The 19641-nt window shown below is 38.2% G+C and overlaps 3 protein-coding genes across 3 annotated transcripts in view; all 3 read right to left on the bottom strand.

The window, feature by feature from the left end:
- LOC114535021 overlaps positions 1 to 19641 on the bottom strand; it is a 102182-nt gene that overhangs the window by 40668 nt on the left and 41873 nt on the right. The window lies entirely within an intron of this gene.
- LOC114535020 lies at positions 14130 to 14834 on the bottom strand. The gene has a single exon (XM_028556396.1). The coding sequence runs from the start codon at positions 14832 to 14834 to the stop codon at positions 14130 to 14132; it is 705 nt and encodes a 234-aa protein (XP_028412197.1).
- Positions 17008 to 17613, bottom strand: LOC114535019. The gene has a single exon (XM_028556395.1). It carries the CDS (start codon positions 17611 to 17613, stop codon positions 17008 to 17010), a length of 606 nt encoding a protein of 201 aa, XP_028412196.1.

The raw sequence follows: 19641 nt of genomic DNA, 5'->3' as shown, positions 1-19641 counted from the left end.
CTAAGCTATTTTACTTAAGGCTAGTTTCAACTCAGGAAAAATCTCCTTTGGATCAAAACGGACCGGAAAATTTCCTTTGTCGGTGAGTTCTCAGGCGCCGTTTATACAAAGGAAACTTTCCTGTCCTGTCCGATCCAAAGGAGAATTTTCCTGAAAGGAATCCGTCCGGCAGAACTGAATATATGAATATCCCCGCCCCAATTATCGTTCTAGTGCATAGTTCCGTTATCTTTCTTTTTCATCAGCATCAAACTTCGTGAACAAAATACAGCAAATACAGTTACTACAATTTCTACCATTATTTTCATAAATAGCGCAATTACCATCAGCACCATCGTAGAGACCAGCACCATCACCACCATCATAGATGAGAACTATCACCACCAACATGACTGTAACTACCATAATGAACATCTTGAACAACACCATGCATCATACGACTGCCATTAGTCACAGTTTTTTAGGACTTGTTTCTTGCAGATGTATTCAAGATATCATCTTTGTTTTGTTTAACAAACTGTAACCCCAGTTAGGGAGGCAAGGGAGTGCTATCACTTGCCCAAGGTGAACTCCCAGACAAACGGAGGGAAGGAGGTGTCTTACTTCTCCATTTTAGACCAGCTCCAAGCAAAGTCTAGCCGCTTCCCCAAAACAATGTTCTTGATGATAGTCTCTCATGTTATTGTTCACTAAATTCATTATAAAATATCCTAACTGAAAAAACAAATTCCAAAACATCTGTCGTTCATAACAAAGTCTTCATCAACTAAGTCTTCTGCTATTGGTTTTTGTCCCCGTGTGAACCGGTTCATTTCAGTTATTTTAAAGAACGAAAACATTCGCTTTTAATTGGTATAAAAAACTTGCGGGGAAACCCAACATGTAACAAAGTATACAGTTTTGTGTAGATTTTCCTAAAAGCAGTCTAAACGTTTTTCCGCAAGACGAGTTTATTCCGGTTAAAGAAAGGATCGACTACAGCACCTCGCTTTATATCGTCCAACAAATGATTTGGTGGAATAGACAGTCGAAGAAACACCATATCGCCTTTGAGCTCAGGAAAAGCCAGCACGTCCTCTTTTGGGGAAAGTTGAATTGTTTGTCTTGGCTTCAAAGTCTCCAAGTATCGTTGATAGGAAGTGTTGAGAATCGCGCCAGAGTCCATATCATGAAATGCTATCAGGTGATCAGATAAAGTTAATACAATTCTACTCTTGTGAATACAAAATGACCTGGTCAAAGGATAAAAGGACACGAATGCAGGAGTTATATTCTGAGAATCACCAGTGTTCAGATCAATTATCTCACTCTTTTCAGCCCTGCTGTCCATGACTACTGCGACTTTGGAGTCATTACTGAAACTTACGACATCTGGCAATCTCCCTCCAGCGTAACGCTGATAAAAGACTTCGTACGAAGTTGGTTTCTCGGTATTTCTTTTCCAAATATAACATTTATGGTCATTACAACCAGAGATAAAGGCACCACCGGGCGAGATTTCCACTTCCATCAGAGACTGAATTCCAGGCAAATTGATCATTACAGGACCATCAACATCTCTGACATCGAGAACTTTCACGGGTTTGAAGGCTCCGAGAGCCAAGCTGACAAAGCCTTCAGAAAAACCAACCCGAAAAAAGGGGCGGTCAAACAAGGTAGGTAAATGATACAGTGCCTCGTCCTGACTGTGAGTAAACAAGATCTCTAGATTGTCATCTACCGGGTATCGCGTTAATTTGGAAATCCTGTTAAATTCACTAATCACAAACAAGAAATCTTCCGACCACCAGCATAAAAACCTTGACCCACATTGACTGCTTTTGAAACGTTGTTCAACTTGGTTGGTATAGACATTCCATACGTTGATATATCCATCTGAGTTGCAGGATGCAAGTCGAGAGCCGTCAGGAGAAAACGAGCTCGAATAAACTTCCGTTGGACGGGACAGACCGGATTGCTCTTGTGTAGGAGCTAATGTCTTAAAGACAATTAGTTTACTCGAGCTCTGATTATTATCATCTTCTTCCAAATATGATGAAAAGAGCCACAGATTAGTTTCTAAAGCTCGTAATTTGATTGCATAAAAGCTATCATGGCGAGAAGAGGCAACAAGATAGTTCCAAGCGACAATCGCAGTCAAAGGTATACTATCTGTGTCACTCGAATAACAATATTCTTTCGAAGAAAAAATACACTGCACACCTTTGCAGATCCACGGAAACCACATTCTCATGTATTTTATATGAAAAAAAATACTTCCCTTTATTTCTAACTTTTTAGGATTTGGTTCTTCCAATCTCCGCTGAAAACATCGTTCACATTTCCAACTGAGTGACACAACTGATTTCTCCCTTTCCCCGTGAGATAATTTTCGCTTATCACTTCTTTGCAATGTGATGGCATTCCAAACACAAAACCGATTATCATCCCCACAAGATGAAAATTCTGAATTTGCAATAATAAATAGCCCTGTGATGCTAAAAGAACACCAACCAACACGAAATCCAGCGCAAAGAAACGACAGCAGCGTTTGTTTAGCAACGTCCCATAGTTTAATGGTGTTTGAACCGTCGCTAGTCACCAGTCTTTTGCCGTTAGAGGAAAATGCACAGGTCTCGAACGTCTCTTCATTTCCAGGGAAAAATGGAACTTCCTTCCTTTCAGCAATGTTAAACGCCGTTTCCAGTTTACCAAATAATATGAGCGAATCGTCGGGAGAAAATGTACAGCATGAAATTTTTTCCAATTTTGTCGAATAACTCATAATTTCGACTAAGGTTGGTAGGGAAAACACATGGATAAAATGATCTATTCCAACTGCTACACTTTTCTCATCGTTAGATAAAGCAACACCTCTAATACGTTTAGAAAGATCATCGTCATCGCGTTTCCGGACTGTCTTTTGAACGCCATTAAAAGCAACAGCTCTACGTCTAAGTAGACGACGATTTAAGACAATAACGTCACTGCCACTGGTTTTCCAGACTGCTCGCGGCAAAACCGAAACTTCGTAAGAATTCGACTCGAAAAAAGGTGAAAGGTTTGATAGTATCGTCTCCGCGATTTTCTTCTCATCGTCGCTGAAATAACCTTCTGGAGAATGGGTAAGAACCGCTTGTAAATACGATTGTAAAACTACTGTAGAATAAATTTGATGATAATTCTGATTCATTTTGTGATTCAAAGCCTGTACCAAATGCAAAGACTCAAATTCAATAACATGGTACGAAATACGGGCACGTAAAACTTCGTTTTTAATCCAGGAACACTGCAGTAATGCGAGCCAGAAACGCCGCAATTCCCTTGAATTGATTACAGTTAACATATAACAGATGATAATAACATCAACGAACCAAAAGACACCTTCCTCCATTCCACACTTTTCTAGATGTTTTAAACCATGTTTCAGAGCGTATTCCACGTCATTAGTAAACTTCACCTCACGTCCTAAGCGAACACCTTCCACGATTTCTTTAAAACCCTTTTCGCATAAAAGCCAAAGCGATCGATGTCCATCATCGACCTTGACTGTATACTGGTGATCTTTGTAGCCCCTTGCCAGAAGCCAATCAATAACGGATTTGTGAAAAACGGTTAACATGTCATCTGAAACGTACAACAAGCACGATACGGTTTCATTAATTTTGTTGATGATGTCTTTCGTTTCGCGACAATCTGGAGCTAAACAAAAAACCTGAGCGACGAAAATGAGGGGAAGAGGTCCTTCGGAAGCAGCCAACATTTCCAAAATTTTCAACACATCAAACTTTTCATGTTTTATGTCGCTAAGCTCGTCTTCAAGGCGTTTAAAATATCGTTCGTAAACAGAATTCAGTCCTTCTGGGAGAAACTCCATTACGTCATTATTTGTTAGTTTTTCAAGATCATAGCGAGCCCTTAGCCCAGATTGAAAGTGATATGCATAGAGAAATGAGCCCTGGCATTTGTCAACAAAAATGGAAAGTAAACAAATAGTTCTATTTTGCCGAACGCGGTGATGATATGGATGATCCTCATAGATATCACGGCTCATATCACTTTCATCCGCTTCCCTGCCAACTAAACTTGGAAAACATTTTTTAAAAAAAAGTTCAAGATCTGAGTTATTGTTGTCATCAACATTGGAAATGTCTGTCTTTTGATCGTCTCTTAGTCTTAGATCAGCAACGGAAATCTCTGGCCTGCTCGTCACCAAGATTTTGATGTACTCGGGAAGATCAGGAAAATATTCAGCAATCAAATGAGTAATTTCATTCTTATTATCAGCAGCACTTTCATCCAAGCCATCGATCACGACTAAACGCGGCTCTTTTATTTCCAATTCATTTAGGGGATTTTGCAAATATATTAGAAATGCATCTCTCAGGTTTTGGACTTGATGACGTCGTCCTAACTGATCAAGAAGCTCCTCTTTAAAACCAGGGACGCTCTTGCACATCTGACTTGCGAGAGACTCCAACATCACCATAGGATCTCTTAGGTTTGAATTACTGAAATCACAAAAGTGACAAGCAGCCAGCTTTCCATTCTTCTCAAAATCTTCACAGATTTTAGCGGAAAACACGCTTTTACCAAATCCTGGTCCAGCTGTTATTAACTTTATTCTTGAATCGCTGTCACAATTTTGAAACCACTCGCTAATTTCGTTTAACAACCACTTTCTTGTTCCAGGAAGGAAGAAGTTCACTTTTCTTTTAATTTGACCCTTAAAATTATGCTTAGCAAGTTTTCGCAATAAATCTTCATCACTTTCCATATGGGATTTTTTTTTAGGATTGGTGTCTGCGGGTATTGCTAGCGTACGCCTGGCCAATGACTGGTGGATTTCAATTACTACATCGCGCGTTTCATTTGCTACATCGCGCGTTTCATTAATTGCTTTAAGCAATTCAATACACTCATCTTCGTGCAATTTCCAATCGATAAGCTTTTGCGCATACACCACTTCTTTAGGCCCAAGAGGACATTTTTTTAAATCGTCGACATCACTCTGTGAAACGCCCAATTCTACTATCGACTGGGAAATTTTCTTCCATAAAGACTCAAATTTTGAATTATCAACTTGAGTTGTTGTTACATGTGCGTAGACTTCATTCCTGTAACACTTGATTCTTGTGATATTCGCTTGCTCTGATCTATCTGTATCCGGAGGCATTTCACTCCATCCTGTTGATGGAAAACCACAAATGTTCCGGAATAGAACTGTAAGTAATGTGACATCAAAGGTTTTGGAATCTGGTGGGTTGCCAGATGGAGGAAACAGTAAATCCCACTGGGAATTATTAATAACTCGAGGTTTTAACTTTTGAAGAGATGTTTTATTTATAGCCAGTACTCTAGGTAGACTAACAGGTGGATGGATGGTATCAAATTTATTTCTCAAAGCCTCAGTTCCTTTGTCAATTAAAAGTCTACTGAGTCTTGTAAAATTCGCTTTTTCTTTCAGTTTGCCAGAAGCCATGGCATTAGACAGGGTTAATTACTGTAACAAAATGGTTGTACTAATTATATAGGCTACATCGAGGAGAAGAATGGGACGAGGTTGAGTTTATCATATTTTATCTTTCATAAAAGAAAGTCGTTAGGAACCTGATTTTGTTAAACGGAAGGATTTCTTGTGAAAATGATTTTGTTTCAGGAGTAACGTTTCTGACTTGCTACCAGCCATATGACAAACTCACATGAGCTTGATTTTAGAATTTCCATGCAAAAAAAGCCATTTCACCCAGCTTTTGCGCTGCCTACACGTTGTTTCGATATAATATATAATTTATAGACCTTCCGCTCGGGGAATTCGACGAAATATTACCCCCTCGGGAAGATATATCCTTCGGGTGAAGCCCTCGGGATATATCTTCCCTTGGGGATAACATTTCGTCGAATTCCCCTCGCTCCAGGTCTATAAATGATAAGAATACAATAGACACTCATACTGTTAATATTCGAAGAACGTAATGACGTCACAGCACTGTACTATGCCACTCATTAGAATACAATAGACACTCATACCGTTAATATTCGAAGAACGTAATGACGTCATAGTTCTTTACTATGCTACTCAATAGAATACAATAGACACTCATACTGTTAATATTCGAAGAACGTAACCAACACTGACACAAACGTACCTTCTCCAATCTTCAAAGCGATGATTCCACTACATGGTCAAAATTCTCAGGAAGGATAACGGACAGATGGAATGAAATGTGGATTTAAAACCTAGAAAGAACAAATTCTGATTGTAACTTTAACCCACCCAATCAGCGGCTAGAATGTCATGTGAGTGTCACGTGGGATGCGTATTTATAATAGTAATTGCACTGAGTGGAGTGCTGATACGTGATTACAAAAATCGCACGACCACGAAGCGAGAGATCACATTTATATTTCAGATCGTATACAGACCCTCAATTTTGTTTGATAGAAATAATATTATTATTACTGTTTACTAAAACAAATCACTTCGCAGCCCTAAAGCTGAAATAGACATGATTTTCGCAAATAAATAAAAAGTAGGTATCATTAAGAATGTATCTATAATTTATAGCAAACATTTTAATAACTATTGTTTACCTGTGGTTATATAAAAACTAACTATAGATTCGGTTCGGTCATAGAATAAAAAACGTTAAAATTTAGCAAATTTTGATAATTCTTAATTCTAAGATTTGATATAATATAAGATTTCTTAAATCTGTTGCCGTTGCATCTAGGGAATCATGAAACAGTTTTGATTTTTAAGGTTTTAAGTTTGTGGATGTTTCGCAGATAAATAATATAACGTGGAAAACCCACTCATCTCATTATTTCTCGTTCTCCCAAACTACCACGCGTGTTTCTATAACTGTAAACATCACAGAAACATCACAGAACTTTACTCCCGTATATACAGGGTGTATCAAAAAAAATGTCCCAAATGTAAAATTTCCGTTTTTCAGGATATTTTGCAGAATTTGGCAATTTTTTGTGTTCATAGAGATAGTTAAGACTTATCTGGTATACCTAGACCAAGTTTGGTTTTTCATTAACAAAATTATGTTACCGGGGGGGTGGTTCCTTTCCACTGATATTGAGAGGACTTGCGCGCAAAAATGTGAAGCTGAAACTGAGATATTATTTAGCTGTCTAAAAGTAGGAAAGCTTTTTAATAAACTGTCAAAGTTTCAGGAAAAATAATGCAAACTGGGAGCAACGCGCGACCCCTAAAAGTGACAAATATTTCATTGCGCGCAGTGGATTAAATGCATGGTTGATTTTAGCGTGACCGATCTTATGCAAGGCTGGGCAAATGAATAAATTAAAGCGAGAAACTGAACAAGAAGACGAAGCGATTTAATAACAAGATTTTTATTCTTGATGTCAATCCTCAACATTTCTACCATTTCTTTCTAAGCAAACTGCGGCTCGTCTGAGCATGGTAAACACTGAACGGCGAACCACATTTGTCTGTCCTGCCTCAAATTATCCATTTCGTTCGAAATTCTTTCTTGCAAATCGCCTACGCTACCACCGGCAAATCTAGGCGAATGGACAAACAAATGGTTCGCTGTTCAGTGTTTACTATGCTCAGACAAGCCGCAGTTTCCTTAGAATGAAATGGTGGACATCGGCTGAGGATTAACATCACGAATAAATCGCTTTGTTTTTGTGTTCAGTTTCTCGCTTTAATTTATTCATTTGCCCACCTTGTATGAGATCGGTCACGCTAAAATCAACGATGCATTTAATCCACTGCGCGCAATGAAATATTTGACACCTTTAGGGGTCGCGCGTTGCTCCCAGTATGCATTATTTTTCCTGAAACTTTGACAGTTTATTAAAAAGCTTTCCTACCTTTTAGACAGCTGAATAATATCTCAGTTTCAGCTTCACATTTTCGCGCGCAAGTCCTCTCAATATCAGTGGAAAGGAACCACCCCCCGGTAACATAATGGTTTTCAAAGAGGAAAATTAACTAGGCTCAGGTTCAATTGATACCATCACAGCAATACGATTATGTAATGCTTAGGAATTTAACTTTGATGATTGAAATGCAAGTGTATCGTTAGACGAAAGTCACCATCGCACGTACGAAAGGTGGATAGTGTTATTTTTTCAACCGTTCTAAAAATGGTAAAAAAAAAACATTAAAAGTACAGTTTTGGGGTTAAAAATTATTTTTTTTGTGCCAATTTGTGCATACTAAAGTTGAATCAAAGTCATACTGAACAACGTATCCGGATATTTTGCGTCACACGAAAGACATTCGAATCTTTTTTGCCTATCCAAACGTAAACGCTAAAACGAAGGAAATTTGATAGCACCAGGCATAGAGCATGCGCATTTCCAAATAATATGAGCCCTTCGAAACGATCGCAGAGCTGAATGCCAATTAATTTATGCGCGCCAACATAACAACTATGTTAATTTGGCGGAATTTAAAAACAATTCTGCGTATTTGCTTTGGGTTCGCTTTATGCTCGTTCTTTCTTGAATTAAAATGACTAAATCAACAAAAGGAAAAACCAAATCCTCGTGGTCTAGCTGGTGAGACGGGAAGCAACTTCATCATATTCATTCGCTTTTTCGAACACTCTCCGTGCAGTTTTAGCATAGTAAAATGAAGGTGAATGCATGCTATTAGACTTGAAATTATGAAATAGGCCAAAGTAAAACAGCCAAGCAATTTTAGTTCACCATCTTGAAGAGATACAAAACACGCGCCGTTAATGGCCCGTTACAGACTGAATCCGATTATCTGTCCCCAATCCGTCCACACGTATACACGGGAACGGCGTTTTCGAAAACTCCACTCTGGAGAGCGTTTTTGAAAACCTCCGCCGGTTAATCAGGTGGACGCAAGGCCAAAACGGATAAAAAAATCTCCGTTTTTAAAAATATCCGAATACGTGTGGACAGGGCATTAGAATACCTATAATTATAGGACCAAAGGCTTTATTCAATTCAACACATAATTTGACGATAACTTAATAAATAATAACTTTGTGGAGTATTACCACTGTACTGAATTGCACTCTCACGAATGTAGATATATTTATATATGCATAATTAATTAGTATAAGAACTCTAATGAAAGTCTACTGAGTCTTGTAAAATTTGCTTTTTCTTGCAGATCGACAGAAGCCATGAAATTGCACAAAGTTTTACTGCAACAAATGGGTGTTAATACTGGATGGGTTTCGTTAAAAAAAAAACAGGTAGGGTACATATATCTAATGATATTTTGTGTAAATAGTATTCAGTGATACCACGTGGACCGAATGTGTTATGAGGGCAATATCTCGGGAAATACAATGACAAACGATGAAGCATTAGGATGAACCAAACAGCTGAGAATGCATTCCCTGGCATGGAGAAATAGAATATAAACAAACTGAAATCTTTACAGAAGCTAAACAACGCATCCACTGGAAGGTGATATTAATTTATCATTATTGTAGCATGAAATGCAGTATTAATCAACATTGCACACTTACAATCCACCTTACCTAGTTTCTTCTTCTCTTTCAGTTTTAAATCTTTCAGACAGCTTTGTTGTTGTGATATAAACAGACTATAAATTCTTGGTTGAAAGCCTCTGAGGAAGGAAAGGAGTAAATTTGACAGTGGAATAAACAATTTGAAACTAGTGAAATATAAACAGGACGATGGTTGAGATGGTCCTCAGATAAAAAGAAATATAAATATGCCAATTACTACCGTAAATGACGCGCTATGACCTAATCTCTGAGCCATAACAACAATTCACTCTTACTACAGTTGTAAAAGACAAATTTGCTGAAGCCAATCGGTTAATTATTGAAAACCAACATGGAATGCTATAGCAACACGAATAAACGATATTTACGAGCAAGATTTTGGATTTTATTCAAGGTTTTGCTAAACGTTTTAACATGATGCTAGAGCGTTGTGTCGTGTTTAGCATATTTCGCTGTTGACGAAGTAAAATGATTTATATTCTTCAAGAAAGACACAAGAACGTACCTTTATCAATTCTTGAAACCCGTAATCCAACTACGTCGCAATAATTCAACGTGATTTAAGTCAGAATCAAACCAAATAGACGCTAAGAAATGTTCACAAACCTAGCGAACAAGAATACACCAAACACTCTGAAAGTATCCTGTTGGATATTGAATGAACTCAAGTAATGCATTCGAACTTGTCGGTGTGTGTGTGTGGCATACAGGGTGTATCAAAAACAATATAATTTGCATAAGTTGATATTGCAAGGCCAAGGAACATTTCAATATCCATGGAAATAATTATGCTTCTGATATTTGACGCAATTCACATTAGAATGGTTAACCACACAAAGTTTAATTACGGAATATACAATTACGATTGTGTTCAATCACCTTTCACGCACCCTTTGGATCAATTAGTGATAATTATTACGCCAGTTTCAGTTTTCTAAAACACTCTACAGAACCAGTCTAATTGTGTGATTGTCTAATTCTCTTTGTTAATATTCCTTATTACTGATTTTGTCTTGTGTCGGCGAGATTTTTTTCATTGAAAGCAAGGATCCTCCTCGTATGGAAGTGACCAGAGATTTTTTACCGTGCAGATCAACATAAAATGTGTTGTTTTAAAGCTATTTGTGTAGTCCCAGAAACATAAATGTGCAGTTACCAATTAAATACAGGAATAGCTAAAAAAGCCTTTATTTGAAGTTTAATCAATATCAGAATACCAGTAGCGGACCAAGGCAAGAACACATGCAGAGAAACTCCATTTACTTAGCCCCGTTTATAGAACAAACATTTTTGGTACGGCACGCTTAATTTTTTTAAGCTGGTCAAAAGAAATTGGCGCCGTAACTAAGCCTGTTTACGCTCATTTTTTCTTTTTGGCCTGAATACAACAAAATTTTAGAAAGCACCCAATAGAGTATTTTTGGCGCTTATAACCACACCGCAGTTGCTATATCAGCCAGCAGATTAACAAAGCACAGATGCGCTTTGGTCATTTTACAGTTTCAAAACTTATGTCAAACTAATCCCCCTTACCTAGTTTCTTCTTCTTTTTAAAGCTTTCAGACAGCGCTGTTCTTATGATATAAACAGACTATAAATTCTTGGTTAAAAGCCTCTGAGGAAGGAAAGGAGTCAATTTGACAGTGGAATAGACAATTTGAAACTAGTGACATATAAACAGGACGATGGTTGAGATGGTTGATATGGCCCTCGGATAAAACAAATATAAATGTGCCAATTACTACCATAAATGACACGCTATGACCTAATCACAGAGCCTTAACAACAATTCACTTTTAGTACAGTTATAAAAGACAAATTTGCTGAAGCCAATCGGTTAATTATTGACAACCAACATGATATGCTATAGCAAGACGAATAAAGGATATTTAGGAGCAAGAATTTGGATTTTATTCAAGGTTTTACTAAACGTTTTAACATGACGCCACAGCGCCGTGTCGTGTCTAGCATACTCGCTGTTGACGAAGTAAAATGATTTATAATCTTCAAGAAAGAGACAAGAACGTACCTTTATCAATTCTTGAAACCGATAACCCAACTACGTCGATAAAATTCAGGGAGATTTAAGTCAGAACCAAACCAAATAGACGCTAAGAAATGTACACAAACCTAGCAAACAAGAATACACCAAACACTGAGATGGTATCCTGCTGGTTATTTAATGAACTCAAGTCATGCATACAGGGTGTATCAAAAACACTATAATTTGCATAAGTTGGTATTGCAGAGAGCATTTGAATATCCGTGCGACTAATTATGCTTTTAATATTTGACGTATTTGACATTAGAGTAACGACACAAAGTTCAATTACGAAATATTCAAGCATGGATTGTGTTCACGCACCCTTTGGATCAATTAGTGATAAATTACGCCAGTTGCAGTTTTCTAAAACACTCTGCAGAACCAGTCTAATTGTGTTATTGTCTAATTTTCTTTGTTAATATTCCTTATTACTGATTTTGTCTTGTGTGGGCGAGATCTTCCTCATTGAAAACAAGGATCTTCCTCGTATGGAAGTGACCAGAGATTTTCTACCGTGCAGATCTACACAAAATGTGCTGTTCCAAAGGTATTTGTTTAGTCCCAGAAACATAAATGTTCAGTTTCCAATTGAATACAGGATTAGTCAAAAAAGCCTTTATGTGAATTTTAATCAATATCAGAATATCAGCAGCGGACCAAGGCAAGAACCCATGCAGAGAAACTTCATTTACTTAGCCCCGTTTATAGAACGAATATTTTTGTACGGCACACTCAATTTTTTCAAGGCAGGCCAAAAGACATTGGCGCCGTAACTAAGCCTGTTTACGCTTATATTTCATTTTTGGCCTGAATAACCCAATAGAATATTTTTGGCGCCCATAACCACACCGCAGTTGCTATATAAAGGCTCGTTTACACTGGCGATTTTTGCTGCGATTTAATGTGCGATTTTCTCCTTTCGATAGATGTGAACGAGGAATTAGTTACGAATATTCTGAATATAAGAGCTCTTTTTTGAACTTCAGTAACTAATTCACCCGTTCACATCTATCAAAAGAAGAAACTCGCACATGAAATCTCAGCAAAAATCGCAAGTGTAAACGGGCCTTAAGTCAGCAGATTGACAAAGCACAGATGCGCTTTAGTCATGTTACAGTTTCAAAACTTATGTCAAACTAATCCACCTTACCTAGTCTCTTCTTCTTTTTCAGTTTTAAATCTTTCAGACAGCTTTGTTCTTGTGATATAGACAACAGACTGTAAATTCTTAGTTTTGAAAGCCTCTGAGGAAGGAAACGAGTTAAATTGACAGTGGAATAAACAGATTTAAAACTAATGACATATAAACAGGAAACTTGATGGTTGATATGGTCCTCTGATAAAACAAATATATTTATATCTTGGTGCCAATTATTACCATAAATGACACGCTATGACCTAATCTCAGAGCCTTAACAGCAATTCACTTTTACTATACAATTATAAAAGACAAATTTGCTGAAGCTAATCGGTTAATTATTGAAAACCAACATGATATACTATAGTAAGACGAATATAGGATATTTCGGGGCAAGATTTTGGATTTTATTCAAAATTTTGCTAAACGTTTTAACATGACGCCAGAGCGCTGTGTCGTGTCTAGCATACTTCGCTGATGGCGAAGAAAAATGATTTATAATCGTCAAGAAAGAGACATGAACGTACCTTTATCAATTATTGGAACCGATAATGGCATAATCCAACTACGTGGCCATAATTCAGCGAGATTTAAGTCAGAAATAAACCAAATAAACGCTACGAAATGTACACAAACCTAGCGAACAAGAATACACCAAACACTGAGATTATATCCTGCTGGTTATTTAATGAACTCAAGTCATGCATACAGGGTGTGTCAAAAACACTATAATTTGCATAAGTTGATATTGCAGAGAGCATTTTAATATCCGTGCGATTAATTATGTTTCTAATATTTGACGTATTTGACATTAGAATAAACCACACAAAGTTCAATTACGGAATATCTAAGCATGGCTTGTGTTCACGCACACTTTGGATCAATTAGTGATAAATTACGCCAGTTGCAGTTTTCCAAAACACTCTGCAGAACCAGTGTAATTGTGTTATAGTCTATTTTTCATTGTAAATATTCCTTATTACTGATTTTGTTTTGTGTGGGCGAGATCTTCCTCATTGAAAACTAGGATCCTCCTCGTATGGAAGTGACCAGAGATTTTCTACCGTGCAGATCTACACTAAATGTGCTGTTCCAAAGCTATTTGTTTAGTCCCAGAAACATAAATGGGCAGTTACCAGATAAATTCAAAAAAAAATCGAAGCCGACCTATAATGTACTCAAACACAACTGTTTTATTCCATCCCTATAACATGTGCAATTATTTACAAAGCTGTCCACAATCCCGCCATCTTGAAAATCCCCTCTCCAGTCCCCCCTTTCCGACTCGTACAGCACATCTCCCTTTTTCTTTATAGACCAAACGTGACTTAAACCCAATATAAACAACGAACTATATTAACCTAAGAAGTTTTAAACGTTTCTCAATATTATACTATAAAAAGGAATATTCTCCCTCATCAGGTACCGCCTTTCAATAACGTAAATATTCAATCCCATACAGTCCTATTCAACCGATTTCTTCTTCATAATATTGTGGTGGAATGCCTCGATTTCCTCTTCTTGGATATCGACTTAATGGCTGGTCTTGCTCTGCGTTGTCAGTATCTTCGTCTGATAAATCACTTTCAATCTCATTTCCTGAATCATCCTGTTGTTGCTGGACTGCCCCTTCTCCGTCTTCTTCTTCTTCGCTACTGTTTGAATATGGATCGTCTACTTCTTGCATATAAGGAATTACACGCTTGAAATGTGACGAATTTCGTGTGACCATCACTCCTCGGCGTTTTGCTGTGATTTGAGATCCTTTTATCTTTGTTACGCGATATGGTAATGGGTCCCAAGGTAGGTATAACTTATTTCTTTGACTTTGTTTCAACAATACCAAATCCCCGACACGGAATTGCAGTTCTTTCGCTCGGTTTCGTATATCTGCCCGATCCTTGATTTTTCTTTTCTCGCGTTGAAGTACAGCTTCACGACTTGTCTTTGCCGATGATATTTTTTCCGGATTTCTCCTTTTTCCTTCTGGGATCACTGCGTTGCTATCTGGAAGTCTGTTGCGTACTTGTCGGTTGAAGAGTAGATCTGTCGGTGCAATTCCTGTAGTAACATGTGGTGTTGTACGGTAATCTAGGAGAAACCGATAAAGTTCCGTTTTCCAATTCTTTCCTTGTGAGTGAGCAATTCTAACGGACTTTTCAATAGTTCTCATAAACCGTGCTACGTGCGCATTGCCCTGGGGCCAATATGGCGTAATCTTTCGATGTTTGATTCCATTTTGTTATAAATAATTGCAGAATTCGTGTCCGTTAAATGGTGGACCATTATCGCTGACAAATTCGATTGGAAATCCATGAGCCGAAAATATTTTCTCGAGTTTTCCAATAGTGACCGCGGTTGAAGTCGATCGAATGATTTCAACCTCAGGAAATCGGAAATGTTCATCCATTAATACTAAAAGATAGTCCCCACTGGGGAATGGTCCGCAGAAATCCCAATGAGAAACTTGCCATGGTTTGGATGGCATTGTAGTCATTTTTAACGGTTGAAATGTTTTGGAATCGTTTGCAGCTTGACAGTGCGTACAGCGAGCAATAAATGTTTCGACCTGGCGGTCTATTCCTGGCCACCATACTTTTGTTCGAAGAAAGGCTTTAGTTTTCACGATGCCCTGGTGTTGCGCATGTGCAATATTTAATGAGTGGTTTCTTAATTTCTTGGGCATAACAAGTCGGTTTCCTCGTAGCACGATACCATTATCCGAAACTGTTAATTCGTTATGAATAGTGTGATAGGGTGTTAAATCGATGTTCTTATCGTTCTTATTCTTGATAGTGTTACCAGCTGGTTTTCGTGGCCAGCAGTTTTTCCTAATAGCCGTTATAAAAGCTTGCATTTCGGCATCCTTCTGACACGCTTCCTCAATTTCCTGCCTGCTCATAGATTTAGGCACTAGATGGTCAGTTAAAAAATTTACATAATCTTCTGCGATGCTGTTCTTTTCGAGTGTTGACAAAGGTTCAAGGTTGACGGGATAGGACATCAGCTGGATTGGTTTTACGGGGTCGGTGTCGTAGTTTAAACTGGTATTGTTGTAGCCGGAGGGCCCAGCGTTCAATCCGCGCAGATGGTTTTGCTTTGGGATGGTATATGACTTCCAACGGCTTGTGATCCGTATCCATGCAGCTCAAACTCAATTCCAATAAGATACATGTGAAATTTTTCTCAACCAAAAACAACTCCGAGCGCTTCTTTTTCAGTTTGTGAATAACGCTGTTCAACTTTGCTGAGACTACGGCTTGCATACGCAACAATCCCCTCGTTGTCGTCCCTATCAAACTGTGATAAAATGGCCCCTAATCCGACTGGAATTGCATCAACTGTTACCCGAGTTCTTTTAGATGGGTCGTAAAAAGCAGTGGTACAATCTTTCGCAATTTCGTCTTTGACTTTGTTGAATGCTTGCTGGTGCCTACATGTCCATTTCCAACCAACGCCTTTGTTTGTTAGCTTACGTAATAGTGCTTTGATCGTTGCCAGGTTGTTAATAAACCGTTCACAATATGTTGCCAATCCCAAGAAACTGCGCAACTGCGAGACATCTTCCGGTTCTTTCATGTTAACTAGTGCAGCAATTTTGGCTTTGTCTGCAGAAATGCCATCCTTTGATAATGTATAACCATAGAACCAAATGCTGTCTACATTAAACTTGCACTTGGAAGCATTAAGAGTAATGTTGCTTTCTGAGAGTCGTTTCATGAGAGCTTCAAGGTGTGCATCATGTTCTTTCTGGGACTTCCCCCGCACGATGATATCATCAGCAATGTTCCTTACTCCCTCCAGTCCTTGGAGTGTTTGTTGAATAGCATATTGAAATTGCTCTGGTGCTGAATTTACTCCGAAACATAAACGTTTATACCGCATAAGACCTTTGTGGGTGTAGAATGTGGTAAGGGATCGTGACTCTTCGTCAAGAAGTAACTGGTGAAATCCTGCTGTCAAATATACTTTTGAAAACACTGTAGCTCCGGCCATGTCTTCAAAGAGTTCCTCAATATTAGGAATGACATGTCGTTCTCGCTCTATCATTGGGTTCATATATGTCGCATGTCGATACATACTCTGACTTCGGCTGGATTATTAGGCTTAGGTGCAACAACCAGATTTGATACGAAAAGTGTAGGTGTCCCTGATGGAACAAATTCAATAATATCATTTTCCTCTAGTTCTTTTACTTTATTTTCTGTCTGTTTACGGAGATGAAAAGATATCTTTCTGGGTTTTTGCACAATAGGTTTAGAATTCTCTTTAAGATGTAGGTGTACTTCATGATCCTTTAATTTTCCAATGCCATTAAAAACTGCGGGGTATTCCTTTTTGAACCTTTACATAGTTGGTGAGTCTGGCTGATGGTTCTTTGGGTTTTCTGGGTTCTCATTGCCAAACTGGTTATGATCATCTCGAGGATCCGTGTAGGATGTAGAACTAGACTGAGTAACAGCATGCACGTTCATTTTCACAATATCAAGCTCAGTGGCTGTGGAATAACTTAGTAGTGACCCACCGTCCCCATTTACAACATGGAATGTCGTAACAGCCATTCGGTGTTTCGACTCAATAAGTGCTTCAAATTTTCCAAGGACTGGTAAAGGCTGAGATTGCATGTAAGCATAAATTTTGTGTGTTGATGGATGTAGATGTAAACTGGGATTTTTCTTTTTGATTTCATTAAATGCTTTTGATACCAAAATGTTTGTTGTTGCCCCGGTGTCAACAATCATTCTAATATGAGCCCTTTCAATAATAACTGGAATGGTTTTAACTGCTCGTGGATTTGGGGAAACCTCCTTTTCTACTGGTGGGGTGACTACAAAAACATACGAATCTTCCTCGGAGGAATTTGATTGATTTTCAGTACAGTTATTGGCTTGAATATTCTCCCCTTTGACTTTGGATTCCGGAATATTGTTCCTTTGACGGCCACGGCACATAGATGCAAAATGATTTTGTTTTCCGCATGTAAAACAAGATTTTCTCTTGGCTCTACACTCACTAAGATGACCTGCATAATAACTTTCCCCACAATTATAACGGCATAGTTTCTTACCATGCTGTTGTTGCTCGTATGAATTTTCTCGGCCAGCATTCTTATAGGGGTATCGATTGCTTGTAGGATACTGGTTTCCTGATTGCTGTGGTTGTCTCTTTGTTCCTTCATGATACTGACCCGGCTTTTCTTGTTTGTTACGTATAGCATTAACCACATTTGAAGGGGTAACTAAATGCCCACAATCTTCTTTCAATGTTTTGACAGCTTTGTCTGTTATTTCAAGTGATCTTGCATATGCTAATATGTCTGTTAATGATAAATCATACTGAATGGCTTTCCTTCTCACTCGCAATGACAAACATCCTTCAACCAGCTGGATTTTTATCTCATTTTCACTGTCAGAGAATTCACAGATGATGGCTTGTTGTCAAAGCCTGGTACAATATTGATCGATTGTTTCCTCAGTTATTTGTTTTAACTGGCGAAATTTATGGGTTTCGAGTAACACATTTTTCTTAGGTAAAAAATACCCATTAAGCTTTTCAACTGCTTTCTTGTAATCTTTCTCTTCCCCTACGTCACTCAACGTTGCAAAAATGTTTTCTACTTCGTTTCCCGCCGCATATAACAATAGAGCCCGTTTTCGAGTGTCATCTTTTATATCCATAGCAACCAAAAACCGTTCATACCGCCGTTACCATTCTTTCCATCGTAAAGATAATGTAGTTGGATCCGAATGCGGATCAAAATTTCCCAAACCTGATAAATCTAGTGCAGTCGCCATGTTGAATATAAAATCCCAAAATTTTACAAATTTTCCGATTTCAATTTCTGAATTGCAAACGTGAATTACGTGATAAAACACTAAATATAACGTGTACTATGTCCTTTACCAATTATAATGTTTCCAGAGTGTATTATTTCTCCAATTTCAGTCCTCGTCGCCAATATAATGTACTGAAACACAACTGTTTTATTCCATCCCTATAACATGTGCAATTATTTACAAAGCTTTCCACAATCACGCCATCTTGAAAATCCCCTCGATCTCCAGTCCCCCCACCCCGACTCGTACAGCACACGACCCTCGCTCAAATCCGATTCAAATTGTTGATGCAACTCAATATTTTTGGCACGGTGTCCAATGCTTTGACAGGTCGAGAACATCTTTTAAACGGTCTCCGCACGGATAAAATTACTAGTCTGTGGACTTATATTATGTCTGTTTACAGGACAAAATTTAAAAGTGCCGTGCCATTTTCTGCCAGCGTGCAAAGAATTAAGTGTTCCTGGCCAAAAATGCTTGTCGTGTAAACGAGGCTTCACTTACTGCATGGTCATGGCCACCAATAGAGATATATGGCGGACTATCGGTGACATACGAGAACCAGTGAACTAGGCTTGAAGCCTGGTTTTCATATGTCATCAACAATTAATTGGCGAAGGATATTGCCAGAAATCACTGGAGGATAAAGTGCTGTGTTATTTTCAAAAAATTTTCTTGGTCAATGGTTATCAACAATACATCGCGGACTGTCGGTGGTTAATAAGAAGGCCAGGGTTATAAGCCAGGTCGATGGTTATTGTTGGTGAATGCAGGAGAATAAAGGACTTTCTTATTTTAAAAACAAATTTCGTCACCATGCAGCCACCTATCATCGCCGACTGTCGTTGACATATGAAAACGAGGCTTATCGAAGCGACAGATGAAACTACACGTTCTGTCTTTCAGAAAACAAATTTACCTTGCATGTGTTACAAGGTAATGGTAAGGTAATCCATCCATGGAGATAAATTCAGCGGTTAATAATAATTAAGTGATGACATTCAATAAGAAATAAACGCATTGTTCAGGAGAAAGAAATTATATTCTGACAAACTCCTTCCAGCGGAAAGAACTCCTCAGCAAGCCCAAAATGCAAGAAATCAAGTCATAGAGACTGAAATAATGATTCAGCTAATTTGTTCA

This window comes from Dendronephthya gigantea, unplaced genomic scaffold, assembly GCF_004324835.1.
Source record: "Dendronephthya gigantea isolate DGI-Jeju-01 unplaced genomic scaffold, DenGig_1.0 000109F, whole genome shotgun sequence".
Lineage (NCBI taxonomy): Eukaryota > Metazoa > Cnidaria > Anthozoa > Malacalcyonacea > Nephtheidae > Dendronephthya > Dendronephthya gigantea.
This window is presented reverse-complemented; position numbering and strand designations above follow the sequence as displayed.